The 13,192-nt window shown below is 53.8% G+C and overlaps 1 protein-coding gene across 2 annotated transcripts in view; it reads left to right on the top strand.

Annotated features, from left to right (window-relative positions):
• The window catches only part of THRA (thyroid hormone receptor alpha), a 68,226-nt gene extending 55,277 nt beyond the window's left edge, over nt 1-12,949 (top strand). For both annotated transcript variants that reach the window (XM_090044483.1, XM_090044484.1), the window contains exons 5-10: nt 1,095-1,195; nt 3,341-3,488; nt 4,074-4,279; nt 6,227-6,373; nt 6,601-6,859; nt 8,262-12,949. In XM_090044483.1, the coding sequence (XP_089900609.1) occupies nt 1,095-1,195; nt 3,341-3,488; nt 4,074-4,279; nt 6,227-6,373; nt 6,601-6,859; nt 8,262-8,512 (1,112 nt within the window). In that variant the 3' untranslated portion in view covers nt 8,513-12,949. The remainder of the gene's footprint in view (nt 1-1,094; nt 1,196-3,340; nt 3,489-4,073; nt 4,280-6,226; nt 6,374-6,600; nt 6,860-8,261) is intronic.
• The last annotated feature ends 243 nt before the right edge of the window (nt 12,950-13,192 follow it).

Below are 13,192 nucleotides of genomic sequence, written 5' to 3'. Positions count from 1 at the left end.
AGACAAGGTAGAGATCAAGTCTGTGCCCTGCCACAGACTCCCTGGTGCCCTGAGTCAAGTCTCTTTTCCTCCTGGGCTCACAGCTACATGACTGCAGGGTGAGGGCAGGAAGGAAGCGGCCCTGGCACCAGCCCAGCCTGGCTGTGCATCAGGCCTCTCCCCTCCTTAGAGCCATGAGGAGCCCGTCTCTCAATGCACATGGTAGAGAGCTGCTTTGCCTGTTGCCCAGGGAACCACGCGTGGTTGGATTTCATGCAGTTGTGCGTTTGCGGTGACGCCTGTCGGCAGCTCCTCATTTCTTGCTGCTGTCATTCATGAAGGCCTCCTGCAGTGCAGGCCGGTGGGTCTCTGTCCCTGCTTCTGCCTCTTCATCCTGTTGTGCAGGGTCCAACCAAGCAGGGGGAATATGTGCACTGTGGGGTGTTCACAGAGAGCAGGCCCTGGCTTTCATCTGCCCTGTGAAGGAATCAACCTTTCAGCAGTGACTCCGGGGGGAGGAGTGTGTCACCCTGACTTGCCTGCAACCAGGGCAAGGCGTCTGCACCTCTTGGGGTAGTGGGGGATTGAGATAATGGCAGGGTACAGAGTAGGGCTCCTGCTACTGGCTGGCTGTGCTGTTATGTGGGCATAGGCAGCACTCAGGAGCCAGCTCTGGGTGTTGGGAACAAGGCTTCTAATCCTAATCTTAAAATGGGCCTAAAGTTTGTACTCCAGTTGCGTCTCTTACAGTGTATACCCTGGGCCCGTCCTGCCCTGTCTTGTCCGGGCAAAGCAGGATCACTGTCCCCCATTCCCATCAGTAAATCATGCATACACGTGTGCATAGGGGTGTGCTTATTGACATGTTTGCGAAAGTGCCTTAATGTGCCTTTGCATAGACCCGATGATCTGCAAGATCCCTTCCAGCCCCTAACAATCTGTGAATCTACGAATGCCCCCATATGCATGTGCTTGCACCCACATGCATATCATGCTTGGGTGCCCACCTGTCCATGTGCCCTCCAGGTGGTGGTGCCTCCCCGCTCCTCTGGGGCGGCTGGGCCTGGCTGTTGTGGCCCCAGTGTTCTGACCTCCAGACTCTGTCTCCTCACCAGGGTACATCCCTAGTTACCTGGACAAAGATGAACAATGTGTCGTGTGCGGTGACAAAGCTACAGGGTACCACTACCGCTGTATCACCTGTGAGGGCTGCAAGGTAAGGCATGGGCACAACCTGGCAAAAGGTGCAGCCTCCCATAGATCCATGGGGCATAGAGCTTGCAGAGCAAGAGAGGAGGAAGGTGCCTTTTTAGTGAGAGTGCAGCCAAGCTCAGCAGCCTTCAGCCTGGTCAGTGCATGAAGGGGTCTCCAGGCAGTACCTATAGTGGAAGGATGCTGTGCCCTTAGTGCTGTTTGCAATCCCCCAGTGCAGTGCTACTGGATAGAACAGGTGCTCTGTAGGGGCCCCTGTCCCCTCTTAGCCACTGCTGACTCCAGTGCCGTGGCATGGTGCAGAAGGGAGGTGGGCCATCATCACTCAAGGCAGACCCGGGATCTCTCCTCACTTGTGCCCTAAATCATTGGGTAGGTATTGCTCTGCAGCCCCCAAGCAGCCTCTATGCTGCATCCCAAAAGCAGCTGCATTTCAGTGCTGGGAAAGCAATTGCCCCTTAGTTTTAGCCCAGGGCTATATGTGGGGCTTTTTTGCCATTAGTTCTGGGTAGGGACCGTGCTGGAGGCCTCCTCCAGGCCTGCTTTTGGCACTGGCCTCTCTATTCAAGCTACTGACAGCACCAGGTGTGGGATGCCTGGCATGACCCCACCATGGGGCACAAGGGCAGGGGGTTCCCAGCTGGAGTGAAAGATGACCAGGACACCTGGGTTCCATTCCCAACTTGCTGCATGACCTTGGCTGCTAGGGATTGTGGGATGGGTTTTCTTGTCTCAGTCCAGCAGCAGGTGCTCTGTAGATGGGCACTGAGGTCTCCATGTGCCTCTTGCTCTTAGCCTGCCATTAGGACTCACCTAGCATTAGGCTAGGTCACCAGGAGCTCCTGCCTTGAGGAGGTAAGATCAGGGCAAGAGCCTAGTCAGAGATGGAGCCTTTCCAGCTTCTGAGGATTTTCTACCCTGAGCCAGGTCCTGGGGGCAGGGGGCAGCTTGTGTCTCTTATGCAGCACTCATCCGCAGCCCTATCTACTGGGCGTGACTGAAGAAAATTCTTCTCCCTCCCTGCTCCCCTTCCGTAAAAGCCATCATTCAAGTTCAGGAGCAGCAGTGAGGGAAGTGGGGGAGGCGGGAGGTGGGGAGCACAGAAAGCCTCCTTCCCTCCCTCACAAACAGCTGGGGAATTCAGCAGGTGCCCTGCAAGGGGTGTCTGTGTCCAGAGTAGGGTGCGGGGGTAGGAATCACACAGGTTGGCCAGGGTGTCTGTTTGTGCATACATGCCAAAACCAAGCCTGACGGGTGACCAGGGCCTGCATAGCTACTTCCAGCACTAGATCTCAGTAGACACTTAGGGCAGTGTTTGGCTCCCTGCGTATGTACAGGAGGCACTTGATGTCCAAGTAGGCACAAGCCAGGGCTGGGTGGGAGCAGATGGGTATGGGGGTTGGTTGGAAAATAATTGGCGAAACTTGGGACAACTTGGTAAAGCTGTTTTCAGCAACCAAAGACATTCACCCAAACCTCCAAACAGCTCCCAACCAGTCCTGGCAGATACACAGACCTCCATGTCTTTTCCTCTCTCTCCCACTTTTCCTATCATGCTATTCCCACTCTGTCAGTGGGCTCCTAATCTAGAGGAATCTGGATGGTTTAGTTAGAGCAGGGTGCTGTGACGTAGCGATTCTGTTTTCTGCCCCTAGCCCTGGCAGCACTATGTGTCAGTTAACAAGAAGTCACCAGCTCTTTGCATTCCCCTTCCTTCCTTGCCAGGTCTGGATGCTGGCCAAGGTTCCTCAGGGATTCTAGAGGTCATTGGTAGTTGCCCCAAAGACCAGAACATTGCTCCTCACCCTGAGCGCAGGACCCGTCTCCCTCAGCCAGAGCTGGGCAGTGGTGACCCTTGCTTGTTTGCCCTCCCAAGGAGGTAGCAGAGGATGTGGCTGGGCTCAAACACACACACTACAGCCCTCTCCCACCCAGCACTGCCTGTGTCTGGAACAGGATTGCCAGAGTCCAGAGTTCAGCCCCTCTCACAATCCATGGATGCCTCTTTTCCCTGCCACTCCCTATCCTCCCCCCAGAGCAAGGGGTGGAGAGTGGTGCGGCCAAGGACAGCATGCTGTGTAGAGGACTGTGCCTCAGTGTTGGGCCAACCAAGCAGGGGGCTCACTGGGACCTGTCTCGCTTCCCACAGGGCTTTTTCCGACGGACCATCCAGAAGAACCTGCACCCAACCTACTCCTGCAAATACGATGGCTGCTGCATCATCGACAAGATCACCCGCAACCAGTGCCAGCTGTGCCGCTTCAAGAAGTGCATCTCTGTGGGCATGGCCATGGACTGTAAGGGCCTCAGGGTGGTTTCAACACCTACTCACTGGATCCTGTCATATCTCAGTCTGCTGCACTCTAGAGACCTCTAGGATCATGCCTCTGTTCCCTATGTGGGCATGGGCATATGAATGGATGGGGAAGGAGGGAGTGGGCATGGGTGGAGAGGGCTGTATGGGGCAGCAAGGATTGACTGCATGGAGGACACTTATGGAGAAGGGTGGGGGGATGAGGGGAGGGCAGTGTCAGAGGCTGCAGAGGATATGTTCTGTGACTTCTAGAGCACAGGAAGGAGCAGAGCTCCCCACACCTGATGGCACCATCTCCAGTTTCTAGCATGGATGTTCTCAGGCCCCCTTACTGCTCCCACCTAACAGTGTTCCACTTAGAACTAGGCCCCATGGGTGACACCAGCTCCTGGAGGGGCTAACCCAGCCTGAGATACCTTGTCCTGGTGGGTTGGAACCTGTGTCCTGTCCGCAGGTCACATGCTGTGGTGCCTTGGGCTGATGCTGCTATGTGCTGCCGAATTCTGGGTGCAGGGAGCCACAGCCACCACATTTATTCATGCCCCTTCCCTCCCTCTGCCATCTCCAGTGGTGCTGGATGACTCCAAGAGGGTAGCCAAGAGGAAGCTGATTGAGGAGAACCGGGAGCGGCGGCGCAAGGAGGAGATGATCAAGTCCCTGCAGCACCGCCCAGAGCCCAGTGCCGAGGAGTGGGAGCTGATTCACGTAGTGACTGAGGCGCATCGCAGCACCAATGCCCAGGGCAGCCACTGGAAACAGAAACGGAAATTCCTGGTGAGGTCACAACTCCCACTTGCCTGATGTGGACCCACACCCAGGCCGCAAGCCACACCTCTGCATTGCACACACGTGTGCAGGGTTGCTCATGCACATACCTTCACCCACTCTGCAAACCCCTTCCCCTGTCCCACATGCATACCTTTGCCCATCATGAAAGGCCTGGTAATACACCTGTTGTCTCGTGTGTGCATGTGTACTTGGCTCTCCCTGCAGTGTGGAGCCATTGTTGGCAGTAGCTGAGGGTTACTTTTGTCCTTTCCCTTTGCTCTGTCACTGGGGCAAAACTGTGAGTTGATTCTGGTGTCAAATGCATCTGGATCAGCATCTGCAGCTGTTGCATTCAACTCCCCTTCCACTGAGGCAGTGCTGTCCTGCTCCCATGGGGTGTCAGACCCATGATACCAGGATGTTAGAAATTTGGTGACTGTAGACCTCACAACTCCTCCCTGCTTCTGTGACCCTTTCCCATGCCCCACCATCACAGGGATGGGACTGCTTAGGGGTTCACGGCACCCTTGGTCCACCTTGCATTCAGGCCAGTGAGGAGGGAGGGGCTTTATGACAGCTGCTACAAACTGGACCAAGTCCCAGAAACTATATTTCATTCATGGGCCACCAAAGCATTCCTGGGCTGTGGCTGCCTTCTGGCCTTGCTGTCCCAGCCTGGATTCGAACCCATGACTTTAAGTCTAAAGGCATGGAGTCCCAGTCCCAGCTGGTGGGTGTCTTAGAAAATCTTAGGGGTGGAAGAGAGCCCCTCCTTGTGGCAGGAAATGGGAAAGGACCCAGGCACACAAACACTGCAGTCCTACCAGACATGTATACTGCACCAGCCATTAGCCTGGGGTCCAGGACCTGGGGAGAAGATGCAACATGGTCACAGGAGTGGAAGCCAGGTCTCCTGGATTCTCTTCCCAGTAATGGAAGGGACATGGAATCTGGTGGTTAGAGCAGGGGACAGAGCTAGGACTCCTGGGTTCCATGCCCAGCTCTCTTGGTGTGCTTAGTGAGGATTTATCTGGGGATCACAGCATGAGGGTCTGCACTGAACCCTGATGTACTGGGAATAGTGGGGGAAGACACAAATCCCTACCCCACCCCACCACTGAGAGGAAGAAGCCTCCAGCCCCGTGCCATCACCCCACTGTTGCATAGCCACTGTTGCAGCTAACAACCCCTGCCCCACCCTGTTGCTGCCTTGAAGCTTGTGAAGGGTTAAATCTCCTAGTGCCTGGTGAATGAATGGGACAGCTGCGCTGTGTCCCCCCCATCCCTCCCCCCAGCAGATGGGCCGGAAGGGAAGGAAGTCTCCCCTGGTCTCCTTCATGTGGCTGGGGCTTGGCCAGGGAAGGAGCTCCCCCTCCTGGTTGCAGCTCTGTGGTGTCCCTGGAGCCCATGGGAAGCCTGTGAATTGAGCTTCAGTGTTGGCAAGGTGGGGCGGGGGGATGCGGGAAAGGGACACCAGGACTACTGAGTTCTTTTCCCAGCTCTGCAAGGGCAAAAGGGTCTAGTGGTTGCACCAGGGGACTGGGAGTCAGGATGCTTGGCTTTCTCCCTGGCTATGGAAGGGGGAAGGGGTGGAGTCAGGACATCTGGGTTCTCTTCCCAGATCAGCTGCTGATTGGGAGTATGACAGATGAATTCTCCCCAGCTCAGCCTCTATTCAGGGGTGTGATCAAAGTCTCCTCCTGTGCCCCTTTCACCTCCCCTCTCTCTAATCCTGGCATACACCCACCACAAGGGAGGTTTCTCTTGGATAGATGGAGCTGGGGGTGTGGAGAGGGCCTTATCCCCCTCAGTCCTCTCCCAGGGACTGTTGAGGCCTGCCTCTCTTCCCTAAAAGGCTTGGAGGGGGGGACAGGCTGGAAAGAGGGTCCCAGCCAGCACTCTGGGATGCATGGCTGGCAGGCCGCTAACATGCAGTGCTATCCTTCCCTGCAGCCTGAAGACATTGGCCAGTCTCCCATGGCTTCAATGCCTGATGGGGACAAGGTCGACCTGGAAGCATTCAGCGAGTTTACAAAAATCATCACCCCGGCCATCACCCGCGTGGTGGACTTTGCCAAAAAACTGCCCATGTTTGCAGAGGTAGGACAGGGGTGGACAGCACAGTTGGGGATGGGGGGTTGGAAGAGGGGCTTGTGGGAAGGTGAGAAGGGTCTTGATAGAAGGGATAGAGTGAGGGGTTGGGAAGAGGGTTGGAAGGAGCAGACAAATGGAAGGAGACAGTGGGGGAGAGGCAGGGTCTTGGGTCAGGAAAAGAGGATGTCTGCCCCCCTGTCCCCATCTAACCCCCCTATGTGCCTTGTGCACAGCTGCCTTGCGAAGACCAGATCATCCTGCTGAAGGGCTGCTGTATGGAGATCATGTCCCTGCGAGCAGCAGTGCGCTACGACCCTGAAAGCGAGACTCTGACACTGAGCGGCGAGATGGCCGTCAAGCGGGAGCAGCTGAAGAATGGTGGGCTGGGTGTGGTGTCGGATGCCATCTTTGACCTGGGCAAGTCGCTCTCTGCCTTCAACCTGGACGACACCGAAGTTGCGCTCCTCCAGGCCGTGTTGCTCATGTCCTCAGGTAACAGCCAGCCCTTTACCCCCTACACCCAACCTGCGCCCACCTGCACCCTGCTGCTGCTGGGGAGGGGCAGATATTCTCATCATGCACCTGGCCAGACACTACTGTGGCTCCTGCAGCTGCGTGATTCCTCCCTACCTTTACAATGATTCAGCTGAAGTTTGAGATGGCAGCCTGGACCTCAGCTCTGGCCCCTGGCTCCCCCCAGTGCCCTCTGTGAAAGATGCATCAACTCAGTGCCTAAAAGGAGGGTAAAGCACCTACTATTGGTATGATAAGAACATAGAACATTTACTAAGTCAGACCATAGATCCATTTTGCCTGTGTCACTCGGTGGCAGAGACCAGATGCTGAAAGAGAGAGTGACGGGGGGTTTTTCCACTGTTCCTCTCTCAGTTGCAGCCTCCAGGGTTTAAGGGCTAGGAAATTCTGACAGAGGCTGTATCCCTAGCTCCCATGCTCAATAGTACTGATTCCCCTTTCCTCCCAAAATTTATCCAATCCCTTTCAAAATCTGGCTAAACTATCAGCTTCCACAGTCTCTTGTGACAATGGGTTCTACTCTTGAATGTCATGCAGCGTGGAAAAGATCTTCCTTTTGTTAGTTTTAAATCTACTACCTACTCATTTCATTTTGGCACCCTTAGTTCTTGTCTTGTGAGTGGTAGTAAATAATAAATCCCCGTTTACTTTCTCTTTGCTATTGAGTGTTTTGTAAGCCCCTATCATGTCCCTCCCTCAACCATCTCTTTTCTAAACTGACCAGGTCTGGCCTCTGTAGTCTCGCCTCATTTGGAAGCCCTTCCATACCACTAATCATCCTTTTTTCCCTTCTGTGGACATTATCTAGTTCTTCTCTATCCTTTTTGAGGTGTGGGGACTAGAAATGGGCACAGTATTCAAGGGGTGGATGCACTATGGTTTAATAAAGGGTCATGATGATACTTTCAATTTTGTTTGCAATTCCCTTCATAATAACTCCTAACATTTTTTTTTTTTTGCCTTTTTGATGGCTGCTGAGCACTAAGCTCATGTTTTTAGTGAACTGTCCATAATGGCTCCTAGATCTCTTCCCTGTGGTAACAGCTATTATAGTGCCAGCCAAGGGAGTGCTCCCTTTGCTTTAGAGTCAGGGTCTGGGTTATTGGGGGAAAAAGCCCCTGGGTGCAGCATGCATGAGGCTCTCCCAGTGGCCACGTATAAGCATGTGCCACACTGGGAGCCCACCCAGTGCTTGAGCCCATGGTTATCAGCACAACCCAAGCAAGAGACGGATGAACACAGATACTGGTGGGAGGGCGCAGCGTGGGTGTTCATAGGGAGTGAGGGGCTGCTGGGAGTCCAGACACCCACTACATGTTGCCACATGGCCCATACCTGATGCCTGTCCATCCCTCCTCAGACCGCACCGGGCTGCTCTGCATTGACAAGATTGAGAAAAGCCAAGAGACATACCTGCTGGCGTTTGAACACTACATCAACTATCGCAAACACAACATTCCCCACTTCTGGCCCAAGCTGCTGATGAAGGTGACCGACTTGCGCATGATTGGTGCCTGCCATGCCAGCCGCTTCCTGCACATGAAGGTGGAGTGCCCCACTGAGCTTTTCCCACCCCTCTTCCTCGAGGTCTTCGAGGATCAGGAAGTCTAGGGCAGACAGGGAGGGGGAAGGGTGGGAGCAGGGGGCGGGGCTAGGACTTGGGCAAGAGCCCCGCCCCGGCACCTCCTGGACACATTTTAATTTGTTCTTTTGTTTTGTTGGGTTTTTTTTCCTAATATCGCGCGTGGGCGTCAGCGAGCAGCGCAACAGGCACCCTGCCGGGGGGCAGGGCCGCTGCCGTTTCTCAATGGGGGGTGGGGGGTGGGACTGGGAGAGGAGAGGGGCTAAAACTTGTATCACATGTGGCTTTAGACCACACAAAACTTGGGCTGGGGGTGGGGGGAGGGTGTAGGCATTGGATCGGAGGAGAAGGGGAAAGAAATCGCAACCTGGATGCCACTTCCTGTGAACCCCTTTATTCTGGGGGGGGATGGCAGGGGTGGAGAAATAGCCCCGATTTCAACCCAATTGCAGGAAAAATATGTCCCCGCCCCCCCTCCCTCCACACATGTGGCATTCTCCGTCCTGTCATCTCCCTGGCACTGGGCTCAGCTCATACCTCATGGCTTCCCCTGAAGGAACCTCTCTCGTTGCAAGGACTTTGTTCATTGTTTTTGTTTGCACAGGACAGTCCCAGATGACAGAGGGTTTCCTTTGATTTTTTTCTCTTAGCATTTTTTTCTTCTTTTGTTCCTTTTTTTTTTTAGCATTTATTCCCTCCCTGAGAGGCTAAAATATGAACTAACTGCACTTTGAAAAGAGAAAAGCTATTAAATTATTAGTGGGGGATGTTCCTGGACGCGGGGGGTCACAGAGCCGAGTGTGAACGCCAAATGCACTTTTTTTAGGAAAAGAGGGAGCGTCCAGTGGGCAGTGGATAGGGTCATTTCAGGGGGGCACCTTGATGGCCCATTGGGGGTGGGGGTTCATCGCACTGCAGGGCTTGGAGCCAGAGTGCCAGCCGACCCCAGTGCTAGGGCTGCAAGGTCTGACTGCTGGAGAATGCCCACCCTTTCCCCATTCCCCACCCCCCCACCACACCGGAGAATCAGGACTCTGAGGTGGGGCTGGCAGTTTCCTTGGGGGACTTCTCCCTACAGACTCTCCGCTTTGGCCCATCTACCTCTTGGGCTAGATGGGGTGGGCAGGGCTGCCCTGAAACCCCAGTGTCCCCCCTCTGCATCCCATGCACCTGTGTCTCCCCTTGCAATGTCTCTCCTCCGCCAAAGGCCATGGTTCTGAGATGGTTTCCCAAAGGTGAATCAACCATGGGGGAGGGGTGGGGGGCCCAGGAGCAGGTGCCCCTGAGGTTGGTAATTACCAGCTGAAACCATTTTGCAGCAGATAACTGGGTTCTCAGCTAAGAAAAGCAAAATGCAGGGAGTTTCAATATTTCATCAAGGCATCAAATGCCCAGCAAACATGGTCTGTCGATCTAAAGGGCAGTGTCTTGGTGACACCTTGGGGTTGTAGTTTGGGCACCTAAGCTCCCAATCTCTATAGGTTGGGCCTCATGCCCTGACTACATCTCCCATGATGCACCACAGGCAGGGACTCCTCTGATGCCCCTCCCCCTTCCCAGAGGAGAGAGGATGATACATCCTGGGGGTTGTAGTCTGGGAAGAGAGCCAAGTCCATAGAGAATGGGATCTGTAGGCTCCCGGCCTCCCACTTCCATGAGCCACAGCAGCACCCTTTGGAGTCGAACTACTTCTGTTTTTAAAACGGTGCCGAAATGTTGGCATTCTCCCAAACTGAACACAGCATGGCCCAACCAGAGGAGTCTGCCAGGCTCCACCCTACCAGAGTTTCTGTCCCGCTGCCTGCTGCTCCTTGTCTCTGAGGACAGGGCCATCCACGAATGTGCCCCACGGCACTTGCCTCAGAGAAGTCCTTGCTTCTACAGCCCACCCGGGAGGAACCACGTGCTGAGCCCCACCCACGCCACTCCCCACAGGGGCGACCCCTTCTCTCACCCCCCCACTGTTTTCCACAGAGCAGACCCCTTCTCTCACCCCCCACTGCACTTATGCTGCCACCCAGTCTGTTCTGTATAGACCTATAGGGCACTATATACCATCTCCCAGCTATATCATGCCGGTGTCTAGCTCACAGACTCTGCTCAGCTGGCCACCTTAACGCCTTGATTCTCTGCAACTCAGGGGAGCAGTGGAGAGAAGAACGTGGGGTAGGAATGGGGAGTGAAAAGCCCTCCCAAATGGCACTTACTAGACACAGGGAGTTGGGCTGGAGGGGGTTCACAGAGCCCTTCAGGGCAGTGGAGAGAGGACAGATTGAGCAGGGCTGCAGGAGGGAGCACCACTGTAACCAGTGAGGTGCGGAGGGGTTCATGGTCTGCCCCTGACATCCTGCCCCACTGGGCAGCCATTCCCCAGGAAAGGCTGTGTGCTTATTACCACTGGCCTGCCCTGGGGCTCCCCTGCACCCCAGCCCTGATCTCCCCCACCCCTGTGCCTTCCATGCTGGGAGATGCATGGCTACAGGAGAGACAGCACCAAACACAGCTCCCACAGCCCAGCCTGGAGTTTGTCCATCTGTCTGTCCTCAGCCACCCCACAGGCTGCTTTCCCATCTGTCTTTTGTTTTCTTGTTTGCCTTGTCTTACCTGGGAAGGGAGGATCAGGGTGGGGGTGTGAGGGAGCAGGGGAGGAGAAACGAGGATTTCAAAGGATTTAAAAACAAACAAGCAGATCCTGCATCTCTGCTAGGACTTCCCGGTGTGTCAGGCTCCTTGACTTTTCACACTAGCCATATTCACGTGTGTAAAGCCACTGCGGTCACTTTCCTTGCCTGTGGTCATGGGCACTGACTGATAGCAATGCTTCAAGTTCCCCCCACCCCAGCCTTCCTTTGCAGGAGATGCCCTGTCTCTTTTCCTGTCCACTGATGCATTAGCAAAGCCCCAGCCAATACATACATACATATATGTGCACACACATGTGTGTGTGTACATACATGTGTCTGTGTATATGGAAATATCCATGGAGGAGTTAGCTCTTAATTCCACCGCCATCCCCGATGGCATAGGAAGGGGAGTGAGGGCTTTTGGTTATGAATTTTCATTTTCGTACCTCAGTCAAGAGGCTGGCAATGAATGGGAGGAGGGTGGGAGATACATGGCTGCAGGGATTGGCTTCTGAATGTACCATTTAAGGTTCAGGATCAGGCAAGACAAGCCAGACAAGGGATTAGAAAGCCGTGATGATTTAAGATTATATATATATATATATATATATATATATATATATATAAACATTTTATTAAAAACATTTTTTACGGGTCAGTTAAAAACAGTGCTTTTTCTTGGCTTGGACTGGAGCTTTCAATTCACTGTCTCCCCGAGAGCACTGGTTGGAAATGCAGCTGAGGTGGGAAAGATAGACTGTGGACAGCTTGGTGGCAATCAAAGCCATGCCTGTAGCTGGATACTGGCTGAAGCCTTGCCTCTATCATGGTAGTCGGCTGACTGAAGTGAGCAGCAGCAGCTAAGGAAACATTGATGACACAGAAAGGGGAGTGAGGGCTTTTGAAAGCCCTCCAGTGTTAGCCTGTATCAGTATTCATGCAACCTAGACCCATGAAGTAATGTTGCTGCAAGCTGGTAGGTACAGAGCTGCATTCACAAGAAATTGCCACCCAGTGTCATCACCCAGAACTCAAATGATCTGTGTCCTCTGGAAAATGAAGCCCCAAACACGGAAACCTGACCATTCCTCAGCATTGCCAGCTCTTGCATTACCTAGCAGTTCAGGGAAAGTCCCAACTCCCAGAGTCACCTGATGAAGATGGAATCATTTCCAAAAGGAAGGGACTTTCTTGATCTTCTTGCTGCAGAGAAAAGCTTGCCAGCAGGGTGGGAGAATCCCCTTGAGGGGCTCAAAACAGAAAGCCAATGAAAATGGATGCTAATTCGATTATTAAACAGGAAAACAGAAAAAAGCCCTCCTGATTGCTGGAGGTCTGGGCTGGCAGCGCTGCAGCAAATGTTGTCATGTTTCCCTCCTCTCCAGTGCTTTCGTCTGTGCTGCAGTATCGTCAGGGGCTGGATCCTGGGAGTGTCACTAGTGCCTGCTGTCATACTTTCAGCTGTTATCAGCCAATACTGGAGGATTTTCTTTACATAAGGGAAGGGGCAAAAAATGGGAATAGCTGTGGCTCTTTGTGGTGTCAAAAGCCCAAACTCAAGGGCAGTTTGGAAATGAAGCCTTGTGTCCTAGCTCCCACTTCTGGCACTAGGGATGATTAGGAAAGCCAAGACCACTTTTGCTACCCCAACCCACCCACATCCCCCAGGTTAAAGCAGGCATCAGACAGTCCTGTTTTGAAGCAACACTATAGGTATTCACCAGCATCAACTGCAGCAATGCTGTGGCCAATTAACTGGGCAAGGGGAAAGTTCAGATCTGAGAAATGGGATGTTTAATGCACTTACACCCTCCCTCTTTGCAAACACATGCACCCTCCTCACCCCCCCCCCCCACACACACACACTGCAGGCTAGAAGGCGGGATACTGCTCCAAGTTGCTGACCAACCCATGCTTCTTTGGGTGTGATGCTTTGCAGCTGCTGAGTCTAGGCAGGAGCCAGGCTCCTCAAAGAAAATGCGGGTAGGGGGTGGGTGATGGGGGTGGTGGTGGGAGGGGTGGGAGAAGGGAGTGCACTTCATCTGCTTTGCAATATTGGTGCAAAAATGTCTTAAGCTCTTAGAG

This window comes from Crocodylus siamensis, chromosome 4 (assembly GCF_052110815.1).
Source record: "Crocodylus siamensis isolate JL-2025a chromosome 4, ASM5211081v1, whole genome shotgun sequence".
NCBI lineage: Eukaryota > Metazoa > Chordata > Crocodylia > Crocodylidae > Crocodylus > Crocodylus siamensis.
This window is presented reverse-complemented; position numbering and strand designations above follow the sequence as displayed.